This window comes from Odontomachus brunneus, unplaced genomic scaffold, assembly GCF_010583005.1.
Source record: "Odontomachus brunneus isolate Ranch 3 - 2012 unplaced genomic scaffold, Obru_v1 Obru_scaffold_038, whole genome shotgun sequence".
In the NCBI taxonomy this organism is placed as follows: domain Eukaryota; kingdom Metazoa; phylum Arthropoda; class Insecta; order Hymenoptera; family Formicidae; genus Odontomachus; species Odontomachus brunneus.
Genome location: NW_022639488.1, coordinates 2,033,168 through 2,057,519, shown reverse-complemented (window position 1 = coordinate 2,057,519; position 24,352 = coordinate 2,033,168). Strand labels below are relative to the sequence as shown.

At 41.5% G+C, this 24,352-nt stretch overlaps 2 protein-coding genes across 2 annotated transcripts in view; one reads left to right on the top strand and one right to left on the bottom strand.

Annotated features, from left to right (window-relative positions):
• Positions 1-24,352, top strand: part of LOC116844005 — a 493,975-nt gene that overhangs the window by 402,137 nt on the left and 67,486 nt on the right. The window contains exon 13 of the mRNA XM_032815042.1: positions 16,103-16,228. Within this exon, the coding sequence (XP_032670933.1) occupies positions 16,103-16,228 (126 nt within the window). The remainder of the gene's footprint in view (positions 1-16,102; positions 16,229-24,352) is intronic.
• Positions 1-24,352, bottom strand: part of LOC116844007 — a 112,059-nt gene that overhangs the window by 59,802 nt on the left and 27,905 nt on the right. The gene's annotated exons all lie outside the window — the stretch shown is intronic.

The following is a 24,352-nucleotide window of genomic DNA, read 5'->3' as shown; positions in this document are numbered from 1 at the left end:
GCTTAACGCTTCCGTAGAATTTACTGAAATACACTCGACTCCTTCTCATTTCGCGTCCTTTAATTAGAATCTGGTTACGCCTCCGGCGAAAAGTTACATATTTTAGGGGATATGCGTAATGGGTGACATACCGTCGTCTTGTCGCGGGGGGACCGCTCGGGGAGGAACTTCGTTATACGGTCACGGAGAATATCGAGGGCCCAAGGATTGTGTCGTCCTTATGGGCCCTCTCGTTAAGACATTCGCGCCTTTTAATGGCCAGGGCTGTACGCGCAACGGGTTTATGGGGGAAGGGACGCCATACATGGCGCGGAAGCGAGGAGTCCGCTCGTAAAATATGATGCGTATCTTCTTATTAGGAGTAAATTGTATCCTCATTACCTCGTGCATTTCTTCGCGTCGGCCCGCGCTTCCCGGCGTTCCTGTTTCGCCGTTTAGTTCGCGATCAGCCAGTGCAGAGCAATCAGCGGCGCACCTGCAACGAGATCCGCTGACGATACCGATAACTGTCGTCGCACCGCGCGACGCACTCGCGCGCGAGCCTGTATACAAATGACGTTCGTCTCGCTTCGTTCACAACGGAGGAAATACTGCGGTAAACATTACATCAATAATACATTTCATTTTATAATGGGGTTTCTGCTGGAACCTTACTGGAATTGTTGTACAGGAAAATACACGGAGAGAATGTAATTTTTCTTTTTCATATGAAATCTTTTCAATTTTACCAAGTTTTTAGTGATGCAGTAATAGACTATCAGTTAGAGCTCTGTTTTGTTAAAAAATATACTTAGTGAACCCCGCCAATACAATTTTTAATAGTAAGATATTTATAATATTGAATATATATTATTATAAATATAATAATTTAATAGTAAACATAGCAGAAATTTTAATAGCACATTTTAGTTCCTAAAATATAAATAGCGCATATGGAAAATAATAGAATAAAAAATGAATGTGTCGATCTGTTTTTTGGACAAGATTCTATAGTAATTTTTATTATAAAATTCTCTCCGTGTAGTAAATTTGACGATCTACCGAATATATGATATAAAAATACTTAAGCAAATAGAATAATTTTGTAGTAAAAAATCCAAAATTTTTAAACATGCATAACATTTTTATGTAATAATTTCGGTCATCATTTCTGTATGTTGCAAGAATGCACAATTTTGTTGCAATATTTTTACTACGATACTTTTTCCGTGTATTTCTCGCGCCGACCTGCTTGCGCTGCGCTTTTACCCAAAGCATCCTGCGACGAATCCGTCTATTTCGTGCGCGACTTATCACGCTATTAAGGACGAGAGTGATATCAAAGCAGCGCGAGCGGTCGCGCGAGGCGCCGTACGGATCAATTAATCATAGGCTAATTTTATTCACTTCAGTCGATTCATTAGAAGACCCAGATCGAGCCGCTTGATTGACCGTATTACGGTAATTTTTGTGAAACGACATTCTTTACGGCGCGGGATATCACGCAGACGATTTACGACGCGGATTCGTAAAAATCGAGTTTATTGGAACGAGCAGACTTAATTGTTTGGTAATAATAGAGAAACGGCTCTAATTCAAATTGTAAATTGGCCAATAAGAGCCTGAAGCCGATGGCACACAATATATCTATTTATTATAATTATTTATTATTTATATTATATTTATATTATATAATTATGAATTATTTATATATTAATTATATTATAATTATTTATTATTTATATTATATTTATATCATAATTATTGATTGTTTATTGTAATTGTAATTACAATATATGTAATTATATAAAACACCGATCAAATTTTTACAAATTTAATCAGACACGTCGCAAACAATACGGTATGCGGTATACGCGCGTTTCGCTCGTATTTAACGATCGCTATTCTAAATAAGCACGTAAATCGAGAGACGATATCGTAAGTTTCGGTCTCTTTAACGAACTACGTTATGCGGTCTGCTCGCGCGCGTTACGTAAGATTGTATCGCTCGGCGCGGGGAGCTTTAACTACCCGTCGCTCTTTTCGCTTCCTAACGATTATGACAAAAACGTCATTCTCTCGCGCCCATAAGCCGGCGCTTAACGCCGTAACTGTAGCTCGCCCCGCCGAGTTGACGTCATAATGTCCGCTTTCGTCAACGCTAATGCAAATTACGGAATTATAGTTGTGCCGACAAATTAGCGCCGACCGTGCCGAGGCGAAACATGTTTATGTATACGTGTCGGGCGCTTCGCCTACGTTGTTCTCACCTGTGCGATAAAAGCCGCACTATGTGATAACGGATTTCACATAAAAATTAATATACGCAGGGAATTTTTCTTTACAGTACATAAGAACATTCATCGACCGGAGAGATTTTGAGGTGGCCATGCCGCATCGCATGGATTCATCAATCTTTCTTTTTTCTTCCATTAATATTTTAATAATTACTGTGGCAGTCGACAAAATGGCATAGGATTTTTCCGTTCAATTTAACGAGCAGACGCTAATCGGTGTATTCTTCACCGAGATGCTATATTTATAAATTAAGTTATGCATAAATATAGCACTGTAATTAATAGAAAATCTCGCTGAAGGGACCCTGACTGATGCGTATAAATTTTACACCAACTTTAAATATATTAAAACACCAGATTCAACAAAATTGTATCTCTTATGACTGACCAGATCGCACATATTTATCATATAGAATGACGAAATAAAAGCATATAAGATATAAAATATAAAAAAATTATCAGAAACAGGATTTTGTTGTCGAAACGAAAATTTGGTGCACCAGCCCAAAATTTTGATTACTTTTTTCGTATTTAGGTTTTGCTATTTTGTGTGATAAATATGATTGCAATCTGATCAGTCATAAGAGACTCAATGTCGCTGAATTTCATGATTTAATATACTTAAAGTTTACGTGCATCAGTCTATTGAGGTCGTCACGTAAATGCGTTTGACAATTAGCCGCGCACAGGAAGTCGGCCGGCCTAAGGAGTACTTATATGGCCAAGGCTGTTCGCCCTATTGTGCTTGAATTGTGTTCGATCGCAACACTCGGCTTTTCCAAATGAGCAATAAAAAAGCGGCACAGATCTGGACACGAAGGATCTTCGTGATGCATGCGTGAACTTTCGATCTCATTGTATGTCTACCGCCGCCCGTCGCCACGGCGCGTTTGAAGAATAAATGCAAAGCTCGACGAAGCGAATTGCAACGCCGCTGTTATTCTCGAACCTCGTGGTAATGTGGTTTCTGCCCAGTCCTATGCGCCGAACGATCGAGAGCCGGGTCTCGTTCCCGCAGTCTCATCTTTCCCGTTTGTGCAACGAAGTGGAGGATGAGAGGCCGCGGTAAGAGCAGCCTTTAGCGGTGCGATTATTCATTGGGACGTTGATTGCGCGCATGGCACACATACACACACCGCGGGCCCTACCATCGATACTGCCACTTGCCGAGCGTCCGGTCGAATTTCGGTTGCCACTTTTTTCGGATCCCTTCAAGAGTCGCGCGGCTATAATCTCGCACCGGCTGCGCCACGCTGGTGTGCGCTGCAGACCTTCCGTTGAGGAATCGCGAATAGCTTCATGAATATAAAGTATTCCAATTTGTCTCCGATGAGGAATGACCAACGCGATCGGTCGCGGAACACGCTCTATCAGTCATCCGCTCGCTCGCGATCCGTACAGGGCTGGTATTACGCCCGCGACGTGCTTAGAATTAAGTCCCGGGCGAATCAATCTTCGGACAGACAAAAGTCTCCTCGTGCTCGTTTGCTTTGCGCGCGCGCGCTCACACGCGTGCTATCTCCGTTTCAGACTTTATTCGCGATCAAGGCTTCGCCGATAAATCTCGTCTCCCCGGTGGTGTCTCCCGTGTCTCCTTATTGACCGATAGCATTCTGTCGGCTTCGCGTTCGACTTGACAGCGCGCGCCGTCGGGCGTGCCGTCGGAAGGCGGACGAGCGATTCGATCTCTCGAGTTCCTCGACGTCCGCGTCGGAATATGACGCTGGTCGCGGGAAAATGACTAACCGCGCTCGTTCATTGATACGCGCGGCGGACGTGTCCACGTTGGCAAGCAATGCCGTGAAATTGTTGCATTGCGCGCGTCAAATGCGACTTGACACCCCTGAAGTGGACGGACGTTTGTAACGAAGCACAGTAACGAGCAACATTCAGGGCTCGTTCTGAGTATCATCTTCGTGTCATTTCTAAGACATGAGTACACTTGAAAGAAGAAGTTCGTAACAAATTTGTTAGTTGTTGCTGAATTATTCAATCAAAAGCCAAATGCAGGCCAAACACAAAGTGATACTTAGCAAATAATTTTGTTACACGGGATGTCCCAGATTCGTCTTCGCAACATCCGTGGGAACGGATTGAGGTGAACATAAAAGTCCCATACCGTTTTGCGATATCCCCAATAGATCTCAAGATATTAATTAGAGAAAATTGGTATGTGGTCACGCGCAATATGGTAGATGAACTGTAGTGGCGTAATCTGCCATCGTGTACTTATACATTAGATGAAACTGAACAAAAAAGTCGCGCGGCGCTTTTTCCAAGACCGTTGATCTCATTACTGACGATCCTTTCGCCGTTTTGTAGAAGGCGCCGCGTGTGGAGCTCGCGATCGAGCGCGTCACATTGTCGACAGTATAAAGTACATGTACTGTTATGTACCCTTCCTCGCTCGTCGCTGTCTCGATGCACGATGCGATGGCGCGATATTTAAATTACCACGTCAGTCAAACGCGAGGTCCATCGTACCGACACGATCGTCCGCGCGCATTTCGCGCGCGTTACGGTTCAATTGGCGGAATATAACGCAATGGAAATCGTACTAACTCGCGGGCGATAGCGAGTCGCGGATTCTCGCGTGGGCGATCTCCGTGCCGGCGATCGGCCGCGTCGGACCATTAATCCTACGCCGGTCTCGCGGTGCACGGTGCGGAGAAACAAACCCCTTGTCCTGTAGCGAGATGGTATCAACGTCAAAGCGCGAAAAATGGCCGGCCGAATAAATCGCGCGTCGAAACTCACACGGCGGTCCCTCTCGACTCGGGCCGGCGCTTCGCTCCTCGCCGCTGTTCCCCATTGACAATCGATCCTTTCCAACTCCGCGGGACGCCACGGCCGTTGTGAAGTTCACGGCAACTCGCCTGCGATGGACTGCGGGGGAAACGCTCTACCCAGATCACGACGCACGCGTGTTCATTATCGTTGAATTTACCAACCTCTCTCGACTCGTTATTTTCGTTGATTAATTCGGAAAGCTTCCAAACGTATCATCATATGCAGTCTCTTGAAATTTATTTCAGTGCAATCTCTATTCAAAACGAATGGAAAGTGAGGGTATATTCACTCGAAGCGATAGTAAAAATACTGTCACTCGAAATCGCAAGACAGAAGGTTTCACTCAAGCTTAGAATGGATTCTGATTCAATGCGAGCGAATTAACTGATTATATATGCACCATATTTTTTTTTCGTATAACTAAATTAACTTGATGTATTTTGTTAAACGAATCAGATACGCCTTGTTTAAAGGAAAGTTTCGAGTGAAAATATTCACTCGCTGATTCCGAGTGGAGAATTCACTCTATATAAGTGAAAAATCTTTTCAGTTCGAGTGGTTCGTGGCTATTCTACTTTTTGACAGAAATTTTAGTTCAATATCAAGATTAAGAAAGATTAAAATTAAAATTAGAAGTATTAATCGTTTGCATAGAAAATTTGCTGAGATTGAATTGGGAATCAGTTCGATTCCCTAAAGCGATTGTAAGTTCTAATTAGAATTGTAATGTTTCAAAAATGCAAAGAGAAAAATTAATAAATTAATGTGACGGAATGTCTGTGATTGTTGTAAACCAAATTTGATTCTAAGAGCCAGAAACTCTGTTTCCTTTAAGCAAAGCGTATTTGGTTTGTTCAACAAAATTCATCAAGCTAATTTAATCATAAAGAAAAAAGATATGATGCACATATAATTAGTTAATTAATATTTAGGTGTGATTAGCATCACCCTAGTTATCTTTGTGTGATAGTAATGTATGGTTGACATGATTCAGTTATTTTGGAACTACACTGAAAAAATAATTTTTGTATTTGAAACTAAAATATTTAGTGTAAAAATAGTAAATTTTTTCGACGATGTATACGATATAAAAAACATTCAAGTAATTATAAGAATTTTATAATAAAAAGCCAAACCTATATAAAATTTCTTAAACAAATATATAGTAATTTTGATCATAATTCTATGTGGCGCAACAAAAATTTTATTGTAATTTTTGCTACAGTATCTTAATAGGATAACTAATTTTGCGACAAAATTGATATTCTAATCGGAATTGCACTCAGGAAAATCATTTCTATGGCGTTTATGATTCAACTACATTCAATGGGTTGTTTGTCGATACACGCGCTTATTTGCGTTACTTATTATGCACAGCAGTAACGGACAATCTCTGACGCATCAGCGTTATCGTTAATTCAAACCCGAGGCTTTGCCTCGCAAACAGTTAAGCACGCCGAACTGCCTTCTCGCGGGTTAATTGATTATGTATATACCTAACGCTTCCAGATGCGCGGCACGAAAATTAGGTGTTAATTTTGCTCGTTAGACCGCGGTCGGCGCGCATCTCGTCGAATATCCGCGCCGTATTCAGCATGAATACGCGCGCGTCACGCGGACGAAGATAAATTGCGCGGCTACTCGTCGAGGGTGAAACTTTCAATTAATCGCGCTTTGAATACCGCGCGGCGAGTCTCTCTCCGCGAGTCGACAAATAGGCGGCCGCGCCATTCGCTTTTTAATCAGCCTCGGGTATCTCGAAAATTCGAATTAACCGTACGTCGAACTCGAACAACTCGATGAATCGTTCCTCGAGTCATTAAGCTGTCTGACTTTCCGCCATGTTACGCACCGTTCGATGCTTCTACGGTCTGAACGCACCATCGATTTCACGCGCGTGTTTATTCAACGCGATAAAGTTTTACAAAAGTGGCATCAAACCTACACAGAAAAAAGGAAACAATATAGTTGACTTACACACAAATCTGGTTATGCCAAACAGATTCACTAGTGAAATGCGGAACAACTAATTATGGTTAGCTGCTGCAACTACAGAGCAAGTGTTGATTGCAACAGTGATTGTTCCAACCAAAGTATATCCATGTAGTATCACCCCGATCGATTTCTAGTTGCCACAAACAGATCACGCACAACAATACGCGAACAAACAATATGGTTGACCCACATACAAATCTGGTTATGCCAACTAATTATGTTGTTGCAATTGCTGAGTTACTGGCGCTGCAGCAGTGTCGCTCCAACTAGAGTGTATCCATGGTCATAAGTGTCACTCTGACTGGTCTCTGGTTGCTACAATCAGATCATGCGCAACTGGTATTGGCACAACCAGATTTATGTGTGGACTGTACTATTTTTCCCTGTGTATTGATGTATTTAACTCACCAAAGCAACTGGTTTAGATGAACCATACACATTACCATTATACAAGAATAACTGCAAGGCTGATGCAACTATGTTGTTCACAACTAAACATTTCTGATTATGTGAATCCTTTTTTCTTTGTGAGTATCAGTGTCGCTGGCATTACTTTCTCCAATAATACAAAGGCTTTTTCAGCTTTGGAGCGTTTCGTAAGAAGCGCAAGTATTTTGATTGAAAAATCCGCCAACTTTCATAACCTCAATTTGCATATGCGCCTGCGCACAATTGGCCAATGGGGTCCCCTATCTCAGGCCATAAGAGAGAAGAAGGATCGCCGTGGAAACCGGCGTTTCGATTTCGCGGCTATTTTCGCGGACCTGCAGAAATTGGTCGGCGCGCGTCAACATTGCACACGTCGACGCGAGTTAACTCGCGGCGACGCGATCGGCCGCACGAAAGTAGTATAAAGCACGGATAGTCCTGTCAACGCGGTTAAAAATTCGGGTCTCGACAGCCCTCCGAGCTAAGCGATCGTGTTCCTGGTTCGACGTCCTCTTTCCTTTCGTTCGCCGACAAGCCAACCAGCCAACCAGCCAGTTGCGCCGCACGCGAATCTGGGACGATAAAACGAGGCTCGCGTCCCGAAACTCAAACGAGGCGATGTCGTAAAACGCAGGTTTCGGGAAGGTGCGTCGTTACCGCGTCGGAGGTCTTCATCGCGAGGTGAGAGGAAGCGGAGAGTCTGCGCGTCTCGCCGCCCGGATAAAAGCGGCTTCGCCGCAAAAACTTGAGATACTTTCGATCGAATTAGCTCGCACGCGGTTTACTTTCGCGTGTACGCCCAGGTAATTAAGCGGGACACGAAGCCGCGCATGCGAGTAACCGACGATAAACAATATCCTTTTTGCCACCAAATCGGAGATGCCTCACGTTATTCGGCTTATCAGCCGAGATCTCGATGCTTCGTATTGTGCAACAGATGATTACTTAACATTTCTTGAAGAGACATATAATTATAGGTGGAGGATCTTCTTCGAGATGTGTCAAGCGCGACGGTGAACCGATCAGACATACCTATCAATATGCAAAGAGAAAGCAATCGATGGCCGACCACTGAATCTGGATTTGACTACTTTTGAGCAGCTATATGAGCAGAGGTGCACATTGATCGCGGTGCTTCATCGGTGAACTTTCCATCCGCGAACGAGTTTCTGTTTGTTTCGCTCGTGACAAAGGTGTCTTCGAAAAAGGGGATTTTTAAAGCATCTTGAGTGACATTTTGAAGCCATGGGTCATTGTACGGAGTGACTTGGACGTTGGAGAGACCGACTCAAGTTGGTTCAAGCTTCATGTTGACGAAACCTTTCGTTTGTGCATTTATCGTGAAAGAAACGGTGGAAAATGAATCGTAAAATGTTCCTTTTACATTGAGAGAAAAAAATAGTTGGAATAACTATAATCTCACTACATTTTATAGTTCGTTTTGGTCTCAAACATATATTTATAGTTCATCTAAACATGAAGATATAGTAGAATGAACACAGATTTATAGTCATCATCTTATTCTATATATACACTCTATATATATGATAAAGCACCTTTTGGGAACATAGTTACATGTACCTATATTTGCCAAATATTCCAATTGTATTGACTATATAAAATAGTTAATTTCTCTTACAATATTTGCTACCTTACTATATTTTTTATTTCAAATAATTATAATTCTTGGTAAATTATAATTATAATTTCTTGGTAAAAATTTTACACGAGTCAGTTATACTATGCTTATATTATAAATATTACAAATATTATGGTAACATTTACTATAAAAATTATATTCCTAACTATAATCTTTTTACTATGCCATTATAGTTCCAAATATCATACATTTTTCTCTCAGTGTAGAGAACGTAGGAAAAGTTTCACAGAGAAAAGATTTATACGGCACAAATATCCAAAAGACGTCTGAAAGATATTTCATTTGCTTTAGATCTTTCTAGGACGTCTCTAAGACGTATTTTAGACAATCGATAGATACACTTATTTAGCAGTGTTATTCGGTAGCAACATCTGGTTGCCTGTTCTGTTGTACCAATTATATTTACCTACGTGTTCAGTTAAAACTGTTTCCCCAAAGCATAACTATTATCCAGTCTCAACGGTTATTACCGAACCCTTTTTACGGTGCACCGAGTCAGCAGCTGGACGGTAGCGCGTCAGCACCGCTCCCACATACTCGGCGGGCCGCGTCATTCTCCGCGAAAACGTATGCGCGCACATGGCATCGGTAATTGGCCGGCGTTGTAGCCGGCGGAGTCATAACGACACACGGGGCTCGAGCTATCGAATCGAACACGTCGCGTTTTCCATAAGCGATAAGCGATCGCGCGGTCCACGCGCGTGAGAAGATGCACCACGCGGAAGCGGCTTAGAGAGCCGCGCGCCACGACGGAACCTAAATACCTATCGCCCGTTAGGCGTGCACGCTCGCGCGTTTGCACGCTTTGGCGTTTGCACGCGCGCGTGTGGAGGTGAGATAAAACGCACGCGGTCCACGTCGAGGTCGCGGCGCGTGAGACCGCTGCATGCTACGAGCAGGAGGAGGAGGAGAAGGATGAGGAGGAGGATGAGGAGGAGGATGAGGAGGAGGAGGAGGGGGAGGAGGAGGATCAGGAGGATCGGTGCGAGCAACGTTCGTTTGCACGCTCGCACCTGACTCACCTCGCTGCAGCACGTCTACACGCACGCACATGCACACACGCGCACACGGCCGCGCTACGTGCGCACACGTGTTTACGGTATTTGATCGTCGTTCACTTAGCACGGCCCAGTGACCCGTATAACCTAAGGTCTGCTTATGATCGAAGAGGTTTCCGTGTATCTCTCCCTTAACGGGACGGTACGGGACTCGTGCGTTGCATCTCACGAGAGGATCGTTTCGGTAGTAATAACGCGAACGACCGCGCTGAGGCCCGCTAAACGATATTCAAATCGACGGGGACTCTTTGTGTTTGGCGCGCGGTCACCCGGTGGACATCCATTTTTCAGCGTCGGGTATTAAGCTAGTCACTTTCCGTAACTGTAACTGTGAGACGTAACGTAAGAATTGATCAATCATGTTGAGAATCGTCGAATTGTAAGGTCGCCATTTTTGTGAATACTCGATCGTAATTGGTCAATTCTTACGTTACGTCTTACGGTTACTGTTACGGAAAGTGTGTGTGGTCAGTTTTAATTCGCGAGTGGAGTCGTGGCGGTCAAACTGACGCATAAACAAATGAATGTTTCTTTAATGAGGAATATCAAGGAATAATTAAAATATTTTTTAAGTGTAGACTTTTAATTTTTGCGATATGTTCAAAAATTTTTATTTTATATTTGAAATGTAAATTAAATTATTCATGATTATATACACGACGATTGATTAATTTTGATTACTCATTTGTCGATTATTTTACTCAAAGTTCGATCGATTAATTGAGCTCAATGCTGCTCGATTCTCGGTCAAAATCGTGCAGCGCGAGAAAGAGAACGGAGCTCTGAGCGCTTGTAATACTTTTTAGCGTGAATGTTTGTACAGACAAGTCGCGTCTTTTACGCGCCGTTACTCTTACGCGGCGGCGTTGGTTTTTACTTTCCGCGCTCGCTTCTATAATCGCCGGGATCTCTCTGTAATCGACGCCTCGGCTGAATGACGTGTACGTCGGTAGCATCGCGAGGTCTGCGTGCTGAAAAATTTGGAATTGGGTTAAGCGTCACGCTTCGGTCGTGTCGGGCATGAGATATTCGTACACCCGGCTTTAAATGCCGGCGACTTTAATGCATGTAATCCCCCCGATGATGATATATTATAATCTTTTTATAGCCGATGTGCGCGCTCGCGCGAGCGAGCGTGTACATTAGTTAGCGCGTGATTTAACTTTCGTTTCCCACGTTTGCCGCCCCGACCGATCGATAACTCAACGTTCGAAGCCGACGAGATGCAAAAATGTCAATGCTCCGTCTGACGTGTTTGCGTATCTGTGCGCAAAAAAATGACTAACTCCTTGTCATCGTTATTCCACTTAACAAACAGCTTATTCCACAGGCAGTTATCATTTATTACTTTTAACTTCTAATCGAGCGTGCGAATTAGTCGATCGACATTTTCTTTGACTAAAATAATCGGCAAATCGATCAAAAATTTATCAAAATTAATCAATATTGTCACGCATATAAAATAATTAATAATTTCATTGATCGATGAAATTGATTTAATTAATTATTATTTACTATTAATCAAACTTTGGTGAAATTTATTATTAATCAAACTTTTATATGATTGATTATACACTGATTAACAATTAATTTCACCAATCGATGAAATTATTTGCGATTTCATGCGTGACGATTAATTACCTTAATTATCGATTTGCCAATTATCTTAAAAAATTTAAATTGATTGATGCCCGACATTGAATTTCATATTTTTATATTTCACAATTTCACAATATTTTATAATATTTCTTTGGAGAATTACGGATTTTTTTGAAGATTCTCTCTTTTGGACTCTCCTTTGATTCTCTTTCCCATTAGTGACCCTTTTAACTCTCTTTCGTTACTGCACGAAAAATTTTGCTGAATGAGACACTGAGACGTGAGTGCTGCGCGAGGCACGAGTAGCATTCCAATTCGCAACAATGTACATCCGCATATCCGTTCCTCGCGTATTTGCCTAGAAATCGCGACGGCGCGCGTGCCTCACGGATGCGAGATCTATGCGTGAGATAGAACGCTATTCGCGCGGGATCAAAGTCGATACGCGAAATTCGCCGCCCGCTCCCACGTCACATCTCGCAAGTGGTTTACACACACTCGCGAGACCCGCGTGCTGTTGTACAGAAACGTATGCACGACATTCGATCGCCGGCTCTACCTAACGCGGCCCAGTGACCCAAATAAGCCGCGGTTTGCTTATGATCGAAGCGGTTTCCATTTCTCCTCAGGCGCCAGTCGTGCCCCCTCGGAAGAGGTTCACCGACAGAGGCGGGGTCCTCTTCTTTCTCGCTTCTGGTGTACATCCACGTGGACACACGGCTCTCCGGTGTTAATGTATCCGCAAACATCATCACTACGAGTGAATGATTCACCCGAAAACACATAATCTTATCCTTAGCAGAATCCTTTGAGTCTTGAAAATTTTAGTCTTACATATACGATCTCAAGAAAATTCTCCTTAGACCAAAAGGGAAATATTTCGAGTCGAAATTTTGACTCTATATTAAACCTTGAATTCTACACTAAAGGAAAAATTGCCTTAAAATCAACAAATATTTCTTTAACGGGTGCCATTAATATATTTACTTCAATCTAAATTCTTTTTATTTAAGTCAAATATTGTTTACCTGATTTAAGTAAACAATATTTGGTTTAAATAAAGAGAATTTAGATTTATATAAATAAATATGTTAATGATACCCATCAAAGAAATATTTGTTGATTTTAAGGTAATTTTTCCCTCAATGTATAATGAAGTGGAAGCTAAGTTAGTTACTAAAGTAGGTTTAATTTTGATGATTACTCCTACTTTGGTTTTGATGATATCCGAAATTTCACTTTCTTTAGCGTCGAAATAGATTGTATTATAATCGATTGAACAAATTATATGGTTGTTGTGACGAGAGAGTTATCAATTGATTCAATAGTTGTGATTTGGTCGGTAACTATATTATCGCAACTTATTGTTGCACTAACGCGTAATCTGTATTTCTTCGAAGGCGGCTGACCGTCGGCTTTGTCGATCCAACTGCTTTCTCTTCTCTCAGTGTAGAACGTAGAGTGTTCTTTTTGGTTGTTGCATTTTTATCCGCTACATTTCTGTCCGGCGATGCGACATCGCTTATTAGATCGTAAGGACGATTAATACGTCGGGCAAGCGAGCATCAAGCCATCATAAGTCGCGGCCAATAATTCCCCAAGCAATACGTCCATCGTTTGTTTGAGAGTTCTGGAGCATGACGGGAAATGTGGCAATAGCGAGAGCGCGCATTCGACGTGGCCCGATCGTTATCAGCGAATCGTTCCTGTCGTACGACCGCGGTTACGTCATAATGAAGATCGGTGCGCGATTGCGTAACGAGAAATGTCGAACGTCGGGGGAGATCCTCTCCGACGGGAGAATTGCGTAAGACGTGGCTCTAATCGTAACGATGAGGGTCGTCTCGATCGCCGAGCACGGATTGTCGCGGATAGAGTTCCTCAAGTCAGAGTTGGGATACCGTCCGCCATTTGTAGGGAAGAAATGAATGAGTGAGTGATAGAGAAGCTATAGCGCGCTTCGTCATTTCACAGTCTTAGAGCAGTTCTCTCACTTCTACTAGAGTTTCTCTTTCACTCCCGCCACGTCATTCGTAAAGATGGCGGGTAGGATGCGCACCAATCAGGAATCATCGTGCTTTGTCCCATTCTAACTCCTGACTAAAGGAACTCTAGTTACGGGCGCGTGGATCGGCGATATTTAAACGAAGCGACGACGACGGCAGTGTGTCCTCGGCGATAGTCCAGGAATGCGCGCGATTCTGCGACCGTGCGACCGCCATAAATAACTCTCTCGCGTGGCTGCGAAGTCAGAGACAGCCGCGCCGGAGGGCCTTAATTATCCGGCGAATTCGGATGCGCGGCGATTATTCACTGTCCAAGTGTGCTAAATACCGCGGCATTCTTACAATGTAGGCAGAAGCCGCGTCTCCGCCATTCCTCCCGAGAACGAATTCGCGTTTTAACAGCTACCTGATAAAGTCCGAGTCTCGTCCTCACGAGAGAGCCCCATTTTTTTACCCCGACTATCTCTCGACGACCGATGTTATGCTGTTTTCTGTAATCCCATATTCTAAACGAAAACTTTTACTGAATGAGTATCTAAGTCGACATTTCAGCCCTTTCAATTTGAACTTTCTAGCATCTTTCTGTGCAATCTGTGAGATATTTTCTGAGAGATCAATGTATGTGTAATACACATGGAAACTGTAATCCTACTTAGCGCCTCTAAATGGCAGAAAAATGGCACAAAATATCATTTGTAAGTTTTAAAGAGTAGGTTTTAAAGAGTAGGTCTCCGTGAAGTAGAATCAAAATTTTGATTCAGATATTCCTCTTCTGATGATATTGTTCAGAATGCTATTATTCAGAAATCAAATGGATATTATTTTAATTTTTTTTCTTTTCAAATCAAGAGGAAAATGTTTTTTAGAGAAGCAGAGAGAATGGAATAGAAATTTCTTTGAAGAACACGCAGGATTTGTACTGTAAATAAAAGACGAAATATATCTAATACTAAAAATATTGTGCTTTTTGGTGGGCAAACTGAAGTCTATACTCTCTTAAAGTGAATCAGTAAAATAACATTGAAAGCAGTGAATATATACTGATTTGCAGTTATAAGTACAGCACTGAAACTGCTCAGTGCTATAATTATAACTGATATCAATGACTATTCACTGATTCACTTTAAGAGAGTATAGAAAAATTAATATTATCACGTTCTTTTTCATAAAAACTAGAGGGAATTAAAATTACTCTGGTTATGTCGGTAGTGTTCATTGTTAGAATTGGTGGTTGAGTTATAAGTATAGTACTTCAATCGGTAAGATCTCGCTGAAAGAATCAGTTAACGGTAGCAGCGATTTTTCCCATTATTATTCTTTACGAACACAGTGTCATTACACGCAAAGCGCTTAGGAGCTATTAATTTCATTGTCACGATTGCAGAAAGTTGAGTGTAAACGTATAAGAACCCGTATTTTGCATTGAAATTTCACTTCCACTAATCAAAATCGATGAAATATAAGACGAAGCAGTAGAATACTTTCACTGAAAATAAAGCGAATACTCACTGGTTATCGGAGAAATATTCCTTTTGCTTCAATCCGTAACATTTTTACTGATTCACTCTAGAGAGTAGAATTCAAGAGGATTCCGCTGAGGATGAGATTATGCTTTTTTTGTGTGTAACTATTACGTCCGCCGTAAGGAGAACTCCCCGACCTTTTCAGGACCGGTTGCACTTTAAAGCGTCATTTCATATGCATCAAGTCTCGTCTGCTACTTACTCGACAGCTCATTGAAAAACCGAAACGACCGCCGGCGAAAGGCAGAAAAGCAACACGACTGATGACTGACGGTTTCTCATTTTATTTGATCGTTTTTAACTTTGAAAGTGCTGTCGGGAAAACGATGACCATATCGCGATCGAAATCATTTGGCTTCAATTTACATACCGCCTAAAATACACTTTTCCATACTTCTACAACAATTTGATTATCAAAAACAGTCACAGATAATTAAAGATGATTTTTTATACTCAGACAAAAAAACGTGGGCAATTATGTATGTGACATCTATTTGTATGTAAAATTAATGTTAAAATTAATGTGTGTATAATTTAATAAACTATATATAGTAATTTTATTGTGTAACTATATAAAGAAAACTATATAGATTTCTTAATTATAGAGATTACTGTCAATAAATAATACTTTCTCTTTCTTTCTCAGTGCAGAATTTTTACGGGCACGAAACTACTGTTAATTTTTAACTAGACGTAAAATATTTCATGTGCGAAATAGACTCAGTCGATGCACAGTATTTGAGCCACTATTTGTTCTTAATTACAGATATTATCGTGGCTCTGTAAAAAAGGCGAGGACATCCTGTCGAAGCACGCACATCACACAGCGACGAGCTTGGCGTCGGCGCGGCTTCACGAGCGGGAATTCGAGAAGTTTTACTTCACGTCGATGGTGAGTACCACGTAACGTGCGCGCTGATTGTCCCATAGCGGATCGTTAATGGAATCGAAAGGAGAGTCCCGGGAGGAATTGAGTCGCCCGCCTCTAAGAGAGGATTTCACTTTTTTCGCGACCCATTGAGCCGCCCGTCATGCTCCGATGCGAAAGAAATTCCGTCCCGAGGACGCGAAAGGTGGCTGCAATAAGCGCCAAGATAATAAAGGACTCCTTTGTAACGGACGGACTGTTGCGGATACCTCTGCCGAATGCGTGTGCGAGCGCGAGTGTTCTTTTCCGATTTATTCGCCGATGCGAAATGAGGGGCCAGCGCGGAAAGAGTCGTGACAATGACGAAAAAGTGGCAGGGCAAAATGATTATTTCTCGCGCACGCACCTGTAGACTTAACATGGTCAGGTCGGGAGTGTCCCTGCGAAACACACGGAGGAGAACGGCAGGAGGCGCGTGACGATGAAGATATTCTTCGAGGTAACCTCCGCTATACGAGCATTCGCTCCTGCGGTATGTCCGCGCGAATTAAAAGCAACCAGAGAATCAACGGCGGGATTTTAATTCCGCGCGCGCGCGCCTGGACGGTTTCATCTCTCGCCGCTTAATTATTCGTGGAAGCCAAATGTGCTCGGGGAGACGGTGCTCTTTATGAGAGACTCCCGCTCATTCGTTTGCATTAATTATCACTGTTCCTCGAAGGCGGTTCCGCGTGATTTACGCGCGCCGTCCGCGCGCGGCTGACGCGCGTGACGTTTGTTGAAAAAATATGATCGGTGTAATTTTCGTCCCGGGGCTCGTTTCGCCGTAGTGTGCGGCCAGGTGTACTCGTGACGCGTTTCTTGGAAAAGAAGAGGACGAGAGTGCACGCCGTGCATTTCATCGAGAGTTATGTAAACAAGCCCTGATAAAATTTAACTAAAGTGAGAGAAGCAAGGTCTGCAGCAGCCACTCGCGGATGTTTATTGCGAAATAAAATTTACTCTAAGAGAGGATAATATTGTTTAACAGTGTCTAACGTACGTGATCGGTTCCTCCCGACCTGTCATACGCGGCGAATTAGTTTTCCACGTCTCAAACCAACTCCTTATTCCAGTTATTATTAATACTCATTAATAATAAGTTCTTTATCTCAATTGATTGTACATTATTTGGTTGTTTTATGGGCCGCATTAATAGTCGTTACTTGAAACTTATCTCACGTGAGGCACTCATAAGTAAACCCATCTTTGTGTCACTCGGCGATTTGATCAATACACTTATAGAGTACATAATTTGGCACCTTCTGAAAGATAATTGGGCATATTTTGTTTTGAGGGAAATATCTTCGAAACTGTAATAAAAAAATGTTTCAAATAAAAGTTTAATGATAATTAACATTCTTGAAAATAGCGTAATCAAATTTTGCAATAATTTGATATTTTGCAAAATACCTCCACCGCCATCAGTTACTTCTGTAAAATATTAAATTATTGCAAAATTTGATTATTTTCAAGAACGTTAATTGTCATTAAACTTTTAACCAAAACATTTTTTCAGAAGATTTTCTCAAAGCTATCCTGAAAGAACTCCGCATTACCCATAGCGCTTAGTGAGTAGAAATAACTTCAACAGGTCGCTGTATTACCAACGGATCTAATCTTTCGCTACTCACTCGGTAACAGATTTTCTTCTTCGCATATCTATATGGCACATGTTCCTCCTTTATTTATAGCATGCTTTTCTTTCAAGAGAAATATATATTTATATATTTGAGAACCTTTCAATCATATAAAATTCGTAAAAGAATCGAAAGCAGGCACTGTTAGAACACACAATCTCTTGACCGGGCTTCCCGACTTTTTGTGATCGGTGAGTCGACCGTCTAATCTCATGGCGCCGCCTGCCGGGGTTCCGCGGCGTGTTTCTCCGGAACCTTTGTAACCGACTGAGCGCGGCGCGTAAATTGAAATACTTCCAAGTCCGTGTAACGGCAGCAGCTATCTCCCTTTCGACGTTTGCTGTCTAGTTAATCGGCGGTATTTTACCAGCGCTGTTTAATGGACCGATCCGATCATGGCCATTAATTTAGAGACGCGGAGACCGCCTTCTCAGGCAAGTTCCGCAATTAGACTACCATCCGTACACCTACCATCTGGTGGAACGTATAACGGAAAGTCGATTAACACCGTGAACGAGTGAAACTTGAATCGGTGTGTTACTAAGTGCATACCGATGTCCCTTCTTATCAATCGATATCGCGGCGACGTGTCCGCGAATGCTCGCTTCCGTTCTTTGATAATAGACTGTCGGTGAGACGCATTGTGGTCTCGACTTTCTTGATGTTTTCTTGAAGCGTTTCCGATCACTGACATTGCGCGATTTCTTGAACATCTTTTGAATTTTTGAACCTTCTTATTTAATAATTATCTTATATAATTAATCATTATTTTACATAGTTTCTCAAACTATTTAAAGTCTAGTTTGTTGCCTGTCTCTAAAGTCTGGTTTGTTGCCTGTCTCTAAAATCTAGTTTGTTGCCTGTCTCTAAAGTACCCTCATCTAAGACTACTTAGAGTTTTCCAGTTTTCGATTCGTTTTCCATATTGCGTTATAGATATGTGTATTCATAAATAAATATATTAAAAGAAAAAATATTTAAAAAATAAGAGATATTTATTAAAAGGGTACTGATAACATATTTACTAATATATATATACATATTTTTGCATTGAGAAAAAATTTCTTTCAAATGAGAAAATATATATTTTTCTAAAACTCCGTTGCTTTTCTTAAGGATAATTGTTTATTCTGCTTAAACAAAAAGATTTAGATTTAAGTAGTATCTACTGAATAAATAATTTTTCTTTTAATATAGATATATAGATATTGTAATATTATTTTTCTTATGATTTGCATATTTGAGATTTGTCGCCGAATAAATTAAACTTTAATAATAATAATAGATTTATCATTATTACTAATAGAACTTTAATAATAACAATAAATTTTCATCAATCAGAAAGCTATCGAGCTCCGATTAAACTGATAGGGCATCGATACGTCCGCATAAATTTTTTTCATTCAATATTAATTAGTTGCATGCGAGGAAATTAATTTCAATTTGTTTGCAATCGAAATTTCATTAAGTCCAGAAAGCTAATTATCTGCACACGACATTACACAAAATATTTTGAAAAAATATTCGTTACATGTAAATTGCATTTTTGTAGGAATTAGACACGCATATCGCAAAGGGAAAGTGCACGCTGCACGGCGATGGCTAATTATTAATTACGTATTAATATCCGCAAATGCGTGCATGAACATGCGGTGGCCGAGTAACAGCGGAATAAGAGCGGGGCGACAACGACCGGGTAAACGCCGCGCGTTTTTGTAAGGTTAATTAAGCACGATTACGTGACATTCGGCGCGGCAATTAAACGGGAACGGGAGCGTTAAGCGTTACGCTATCGACGTTACGCGACGAGTCGCAATTTAGCGCGGTAATAACATGGTGGCCGTACGGGACCGGCGCGTCTCGCGTGGAAAATTTATTGCGAAAGAAATCGACGTTCCCCGCGCGGCGTTTTTCCTCTTTGCGAAAGACTAAACTTTCTCCCTGGCGGCGGCGGCGTCGGCAGCACCGAAGTCTTACGCGCGATACTGCCGCGCTTCCGAGACGCAATGAAGGTTCGTCGATGATCCGAACAGTTGTTACTTAATTAATCAGTTTCACGGCGATACGAAACGTCAAGCCAACGCGAGCGATCAGCGAGATATAAAAGCCGGTCGGTCGTGCGGGCCGGCCGCGCGCGGAACGTTAATTAATCACGTTGCACCCACTTCAATTATCCGTTCCTCATGCGAGAGATGCGTCCGGGCGCGCGTGGGTCATTATCCAGAAAACGTACCGCTCCCTCATGCCGACTTTTTTTTCTTGCCCTCCCTTCTCCCCTTCCTTTTTTTCACCTCTTTCGCGGCCCAATGACCCCCATTGCGCTACCCACACGCTGTCATAATTGTCACCGATTATTGCCCCGCGACGGCCGAAAAGCGTATTATTTGGGTCATCTTGACGGAACTGGAACGGAGTTATTGGCGATTTATTATTGAACGATCCGCGCGTTTCGGTCCCGCACGACGAGAGGCGCGAGCGGTATATGGAGCAGCGAGTAATTACACGACGTCGCTCCGGCGGAGCGCGCCAATTGGAGCCGCCGGGAATTTGATGGCGATTAAAATTGCGCCCGTGTCTAAGTGTTTCGGAAAGACGCCGCGACATCGCCGCCGGTGTTGTCACCTTCGGTGATCGATGGCCCCAGCATCGGCCGGATTTATTTCGCGCTCACGGTGTCAAGAGAATCCACTCTCTCAAGTGTCGATATTAAAGCGATCAGATTTCCTGCTCTCAAATCCGGGATACTTCAGAAATCTGTAAAGCGAGAGGCGGAGATAGGATCTTACTCCTACTTAGAATTATGTTTAAGTTGACCAGAAATCTCGATAATGTAGATTAAATTCTATTAACCTCTATCTAATAACTTCAACCTCTATCTAGAAATGTCTGAATTGTTTATATTTCATCAGAAATTGCTTCATCTAATCAAATTTTTCTTCCATGTTCAATAAGGACTTTTTTAATAACAATTTTGTAAAATATATTCATGACATATTTTAAAAAAGCACATTATCATATACTCGAAAGAAGAATTTATTTTCTCTACAAAATTATAAAATTGTACCGGAAGAAAATATATAATTTGGTTCGACTTTCTATGCAATAAGCAAACTTAATTTTTGTTTTAATTTAATAGTTTTTCTCTCTCTCTCTCTCTCTCTCTCTCTCTTTCTCTCTTTTGGTTGAAATACTAAACTTACAGGATTCAGAATTAATTCAGAATTTATTCTGAATTAATTTCATGTTTATGATAAACTCTCATGATTGATTTGTGGATATATACTCTTACGATCTACCTGAAATACGTAACATTTACTTGAATGCAGTATATATTTCTTTGTATACAACGCATTCGTATGAAGATTTTGTAGTAAAATCTTACATCCACTGGTCAAAATCAGTGTATGATATAGAATGGTATACTAAAATGGGAATGTTTTCACAAAAAATCAGTGAATATTCGCCGGTTATATCGGAGAAATATTACTCTTGCTAGTTCAGTCGGAAACTATTTCACTGACTCACTTTGAGAGCAGTTATGAACTTGCGTGTTTATTCCGGTACTTGACGCATTTCAAACTTGCCTCGGGCATTTTCCGCGGGCGAATATCGCATGAATATTCGCGACCACGCGATAGACAGCGCCGATGCACTATGCAGTCGCTGATAAGAACGCAAAGCTTATCGTGTACGGACGAGTGTGAGGTAAGCGACGAAAAATAGCCCGAGCCCGTGCGATCGAAAGGCATGGAATGTCATTGATGACGCGGCTATGTACACGGTGAGACGCGGATAAATATCGACGGACTGTCAAGGTGGGCTGGTGGAAGCACTCGTAACACAACGCACACGGTCGTTCTCGTAACCCAATTACATAGCGCAACGCCGTCGGAAAAGGCGAGGAAGTCACGCCAGGAATAAGAACGTGGCATTATGCCGGCACCCGTAGCCGGCGATCGCGACTCGTGAAGGAATCACGCGGACGATTCTGTTTCTCGGAAAGAAATCCCAATCGGCCGTAGAAACCAATCTGCTACTCGTGAATCGTGGCGCGATAATTGCGGATGTATTCGCGAGATACTATCGAGCCATTGAATGCAGCGTGCTCCGAGGAATTCGGTAGGAATTTGGTGTCGATCGATAGATCGTGAAAGTGGCGAGAGCCGTGTGACTGGAATGCGACTTGGCGCGAAGGAAAATGGGGAGAAAAATAGAATTTCATTCGCGCGTACCCACGCATGCGAGTTTCTTCTGCGCTTTCCCGTTATTTTTACTAATACGTTCGCTGCCGCGCTTCAATTGAACGTTGTTCACTATAGTCCACGCTATATTTTTAGAAGTAATTAATATATATTTAGTAGTAATAAATAAATAAATAAATAAATATATAAATATACAGGGTGTCCCATTTTAAATGATACAACCCAATATCTCGAAAACTAAAACCGGCAGATAAAAATGTTTCAGACAAAAGTTATATGGATCGATGGAGGACATAAGAAGGTACCATTGGTTCGACCTTGCGTGGCCCCGCCAAGGTCAGGTCGAGGTCAACTTTGCTTTTTTAAATAGAAATATATATTTTTTATTACAGAATTTTATTTTACGTAAAGAAGCAAACAACTTTGTTTAAAAACATTTTTTATCCGACCTTTATTTTCTAAGCTATTTACGGAAATATCTACAAAATTATTGGTTTTAATAATTTTTTACTCGAATAAATATATATATATATATATATATATATATATATATATATATATATATATATATATATGATACTCTGTAGGATAATATGAGACACTCTGTCTATACATGTTAAATATATTCTAAGTTGAAAGTTTAAATATTCGTAATTAAAAGAAAAAAAAAGAGGCTAATGTTTACAGACAATAAGAATGTTCACAGTTAGGTATATGTGTCCAAGCATTGGTATTTCATCTTAACGAATGCGTTATTTATTTTCACTCCTGCGCAAGATTGCTGTCGGAGAAAATAATCAAGCTAATTTTAGGAGCCCGATTTCTGGATCCGCGATTTGTCCTACTTTGCTTTTCTTCTGTATGCTTTTGCAACTGACCCTGTTCTACAGAAATTGGACAATGGTATCGCTTCCTTCTATGTGTGTCTCGATATTAATCGCATCGATATCAACGCGTAGGAGGTACTCGCGAAACGATATTGCGACGTTACATCCGGCAGACGTGCTGCTCGATACCAGCCGGCGTCGGGCGCGTGTCGCGAATCGTAATCGGGAAACCGTTTCAAAATCCAATTGCAAAAGCGCGAATCGGCACAAGGCGGTTATGCTCGTTAGCTCGCTGCACTCTCTTAGCCGGGACGCAACTTTCCATCATAATCGGCCGTCACGCGATAAATCAAGGCGAAGATGCTGCCGCCCGATATATCTGATGTGCCGCATGGTCGAGACATCCTTTTCGTAATATTTTTGGAATTCTGGAAAACGTCCTAACCGCAGTCCACTTAATTTGCAATTGACTTCCGATTGAACCGATCAGTCGAGGCGTCTGTGAAGCTGGCACGACGTTTTACAAGTTTCAAAAAAACAATGACAGTTCTATTAACACTTTTCATAGTTCTAGAGTTCTAGATAGAAAACAAAAAGAGTTCTGTATTTTTAATACTGACGGGGACTTTTGCTAATAGTAGTGGTATTTATTCATTTCTTGTACCTTAGAAGGAAACTATCGTGCTAGGTTCGCGAAGTTAGCATGACAGTTTCTCATCTGTCGTTTTTCGGTATTAAAAATGCGAAAATCTTTTTGTTTTCTGTCTAAAACTCTAGAACTATGAAAAATGTTAATAGAACTGTCATTCGTTTTTTTAAATTTGTAAAACGTCATGCTAACTTCACAGACGCGAGAATCCGACTTTCCTACCAATACTACTTGGATCCAACCTTAAAAGCGCGACTTTGGGATACTGAAAAATTATTTTGAAGATCCTGGGCATGTTATTGAGGCCGAGTCACATTAACTCAAATTGTCATCCAGGAGACGGTGCTGAGTGACGGTTAAACATTCTGATCAGTAGGCTGGTTCTATAACTTTTAACGACAGTGTCGTTGCGCGGGTATAATATATGATAAAAAAGCTACACGTAAAAAAAGATTTGGTTGAATTAACCAGATATTTGGTTGAATATGAACGATCCAGAAATTCCGATTGAAGTAACCCGAATTCTGTTTAAGTTACCAAGATGTTTAGTTGACTTAAACAGAATTCGGGTCACTTCAATCGGAATTTCTGGATCGTTCATATTCGACCAGATATTTGGTTAATTCAACCAAATCTTTTTTTCGGTTGGAACAAGAAAGGAAGCATGTGTTTACTCTTGACGTCGAGTACTGTTAAATCGATTTTTTTACGAATTTTCGGAGAACGAATGATCTTATGAGTCTCATACTCTAGAATTATAATTCTTAAGCCTGGAACAACTCAGAACAAAA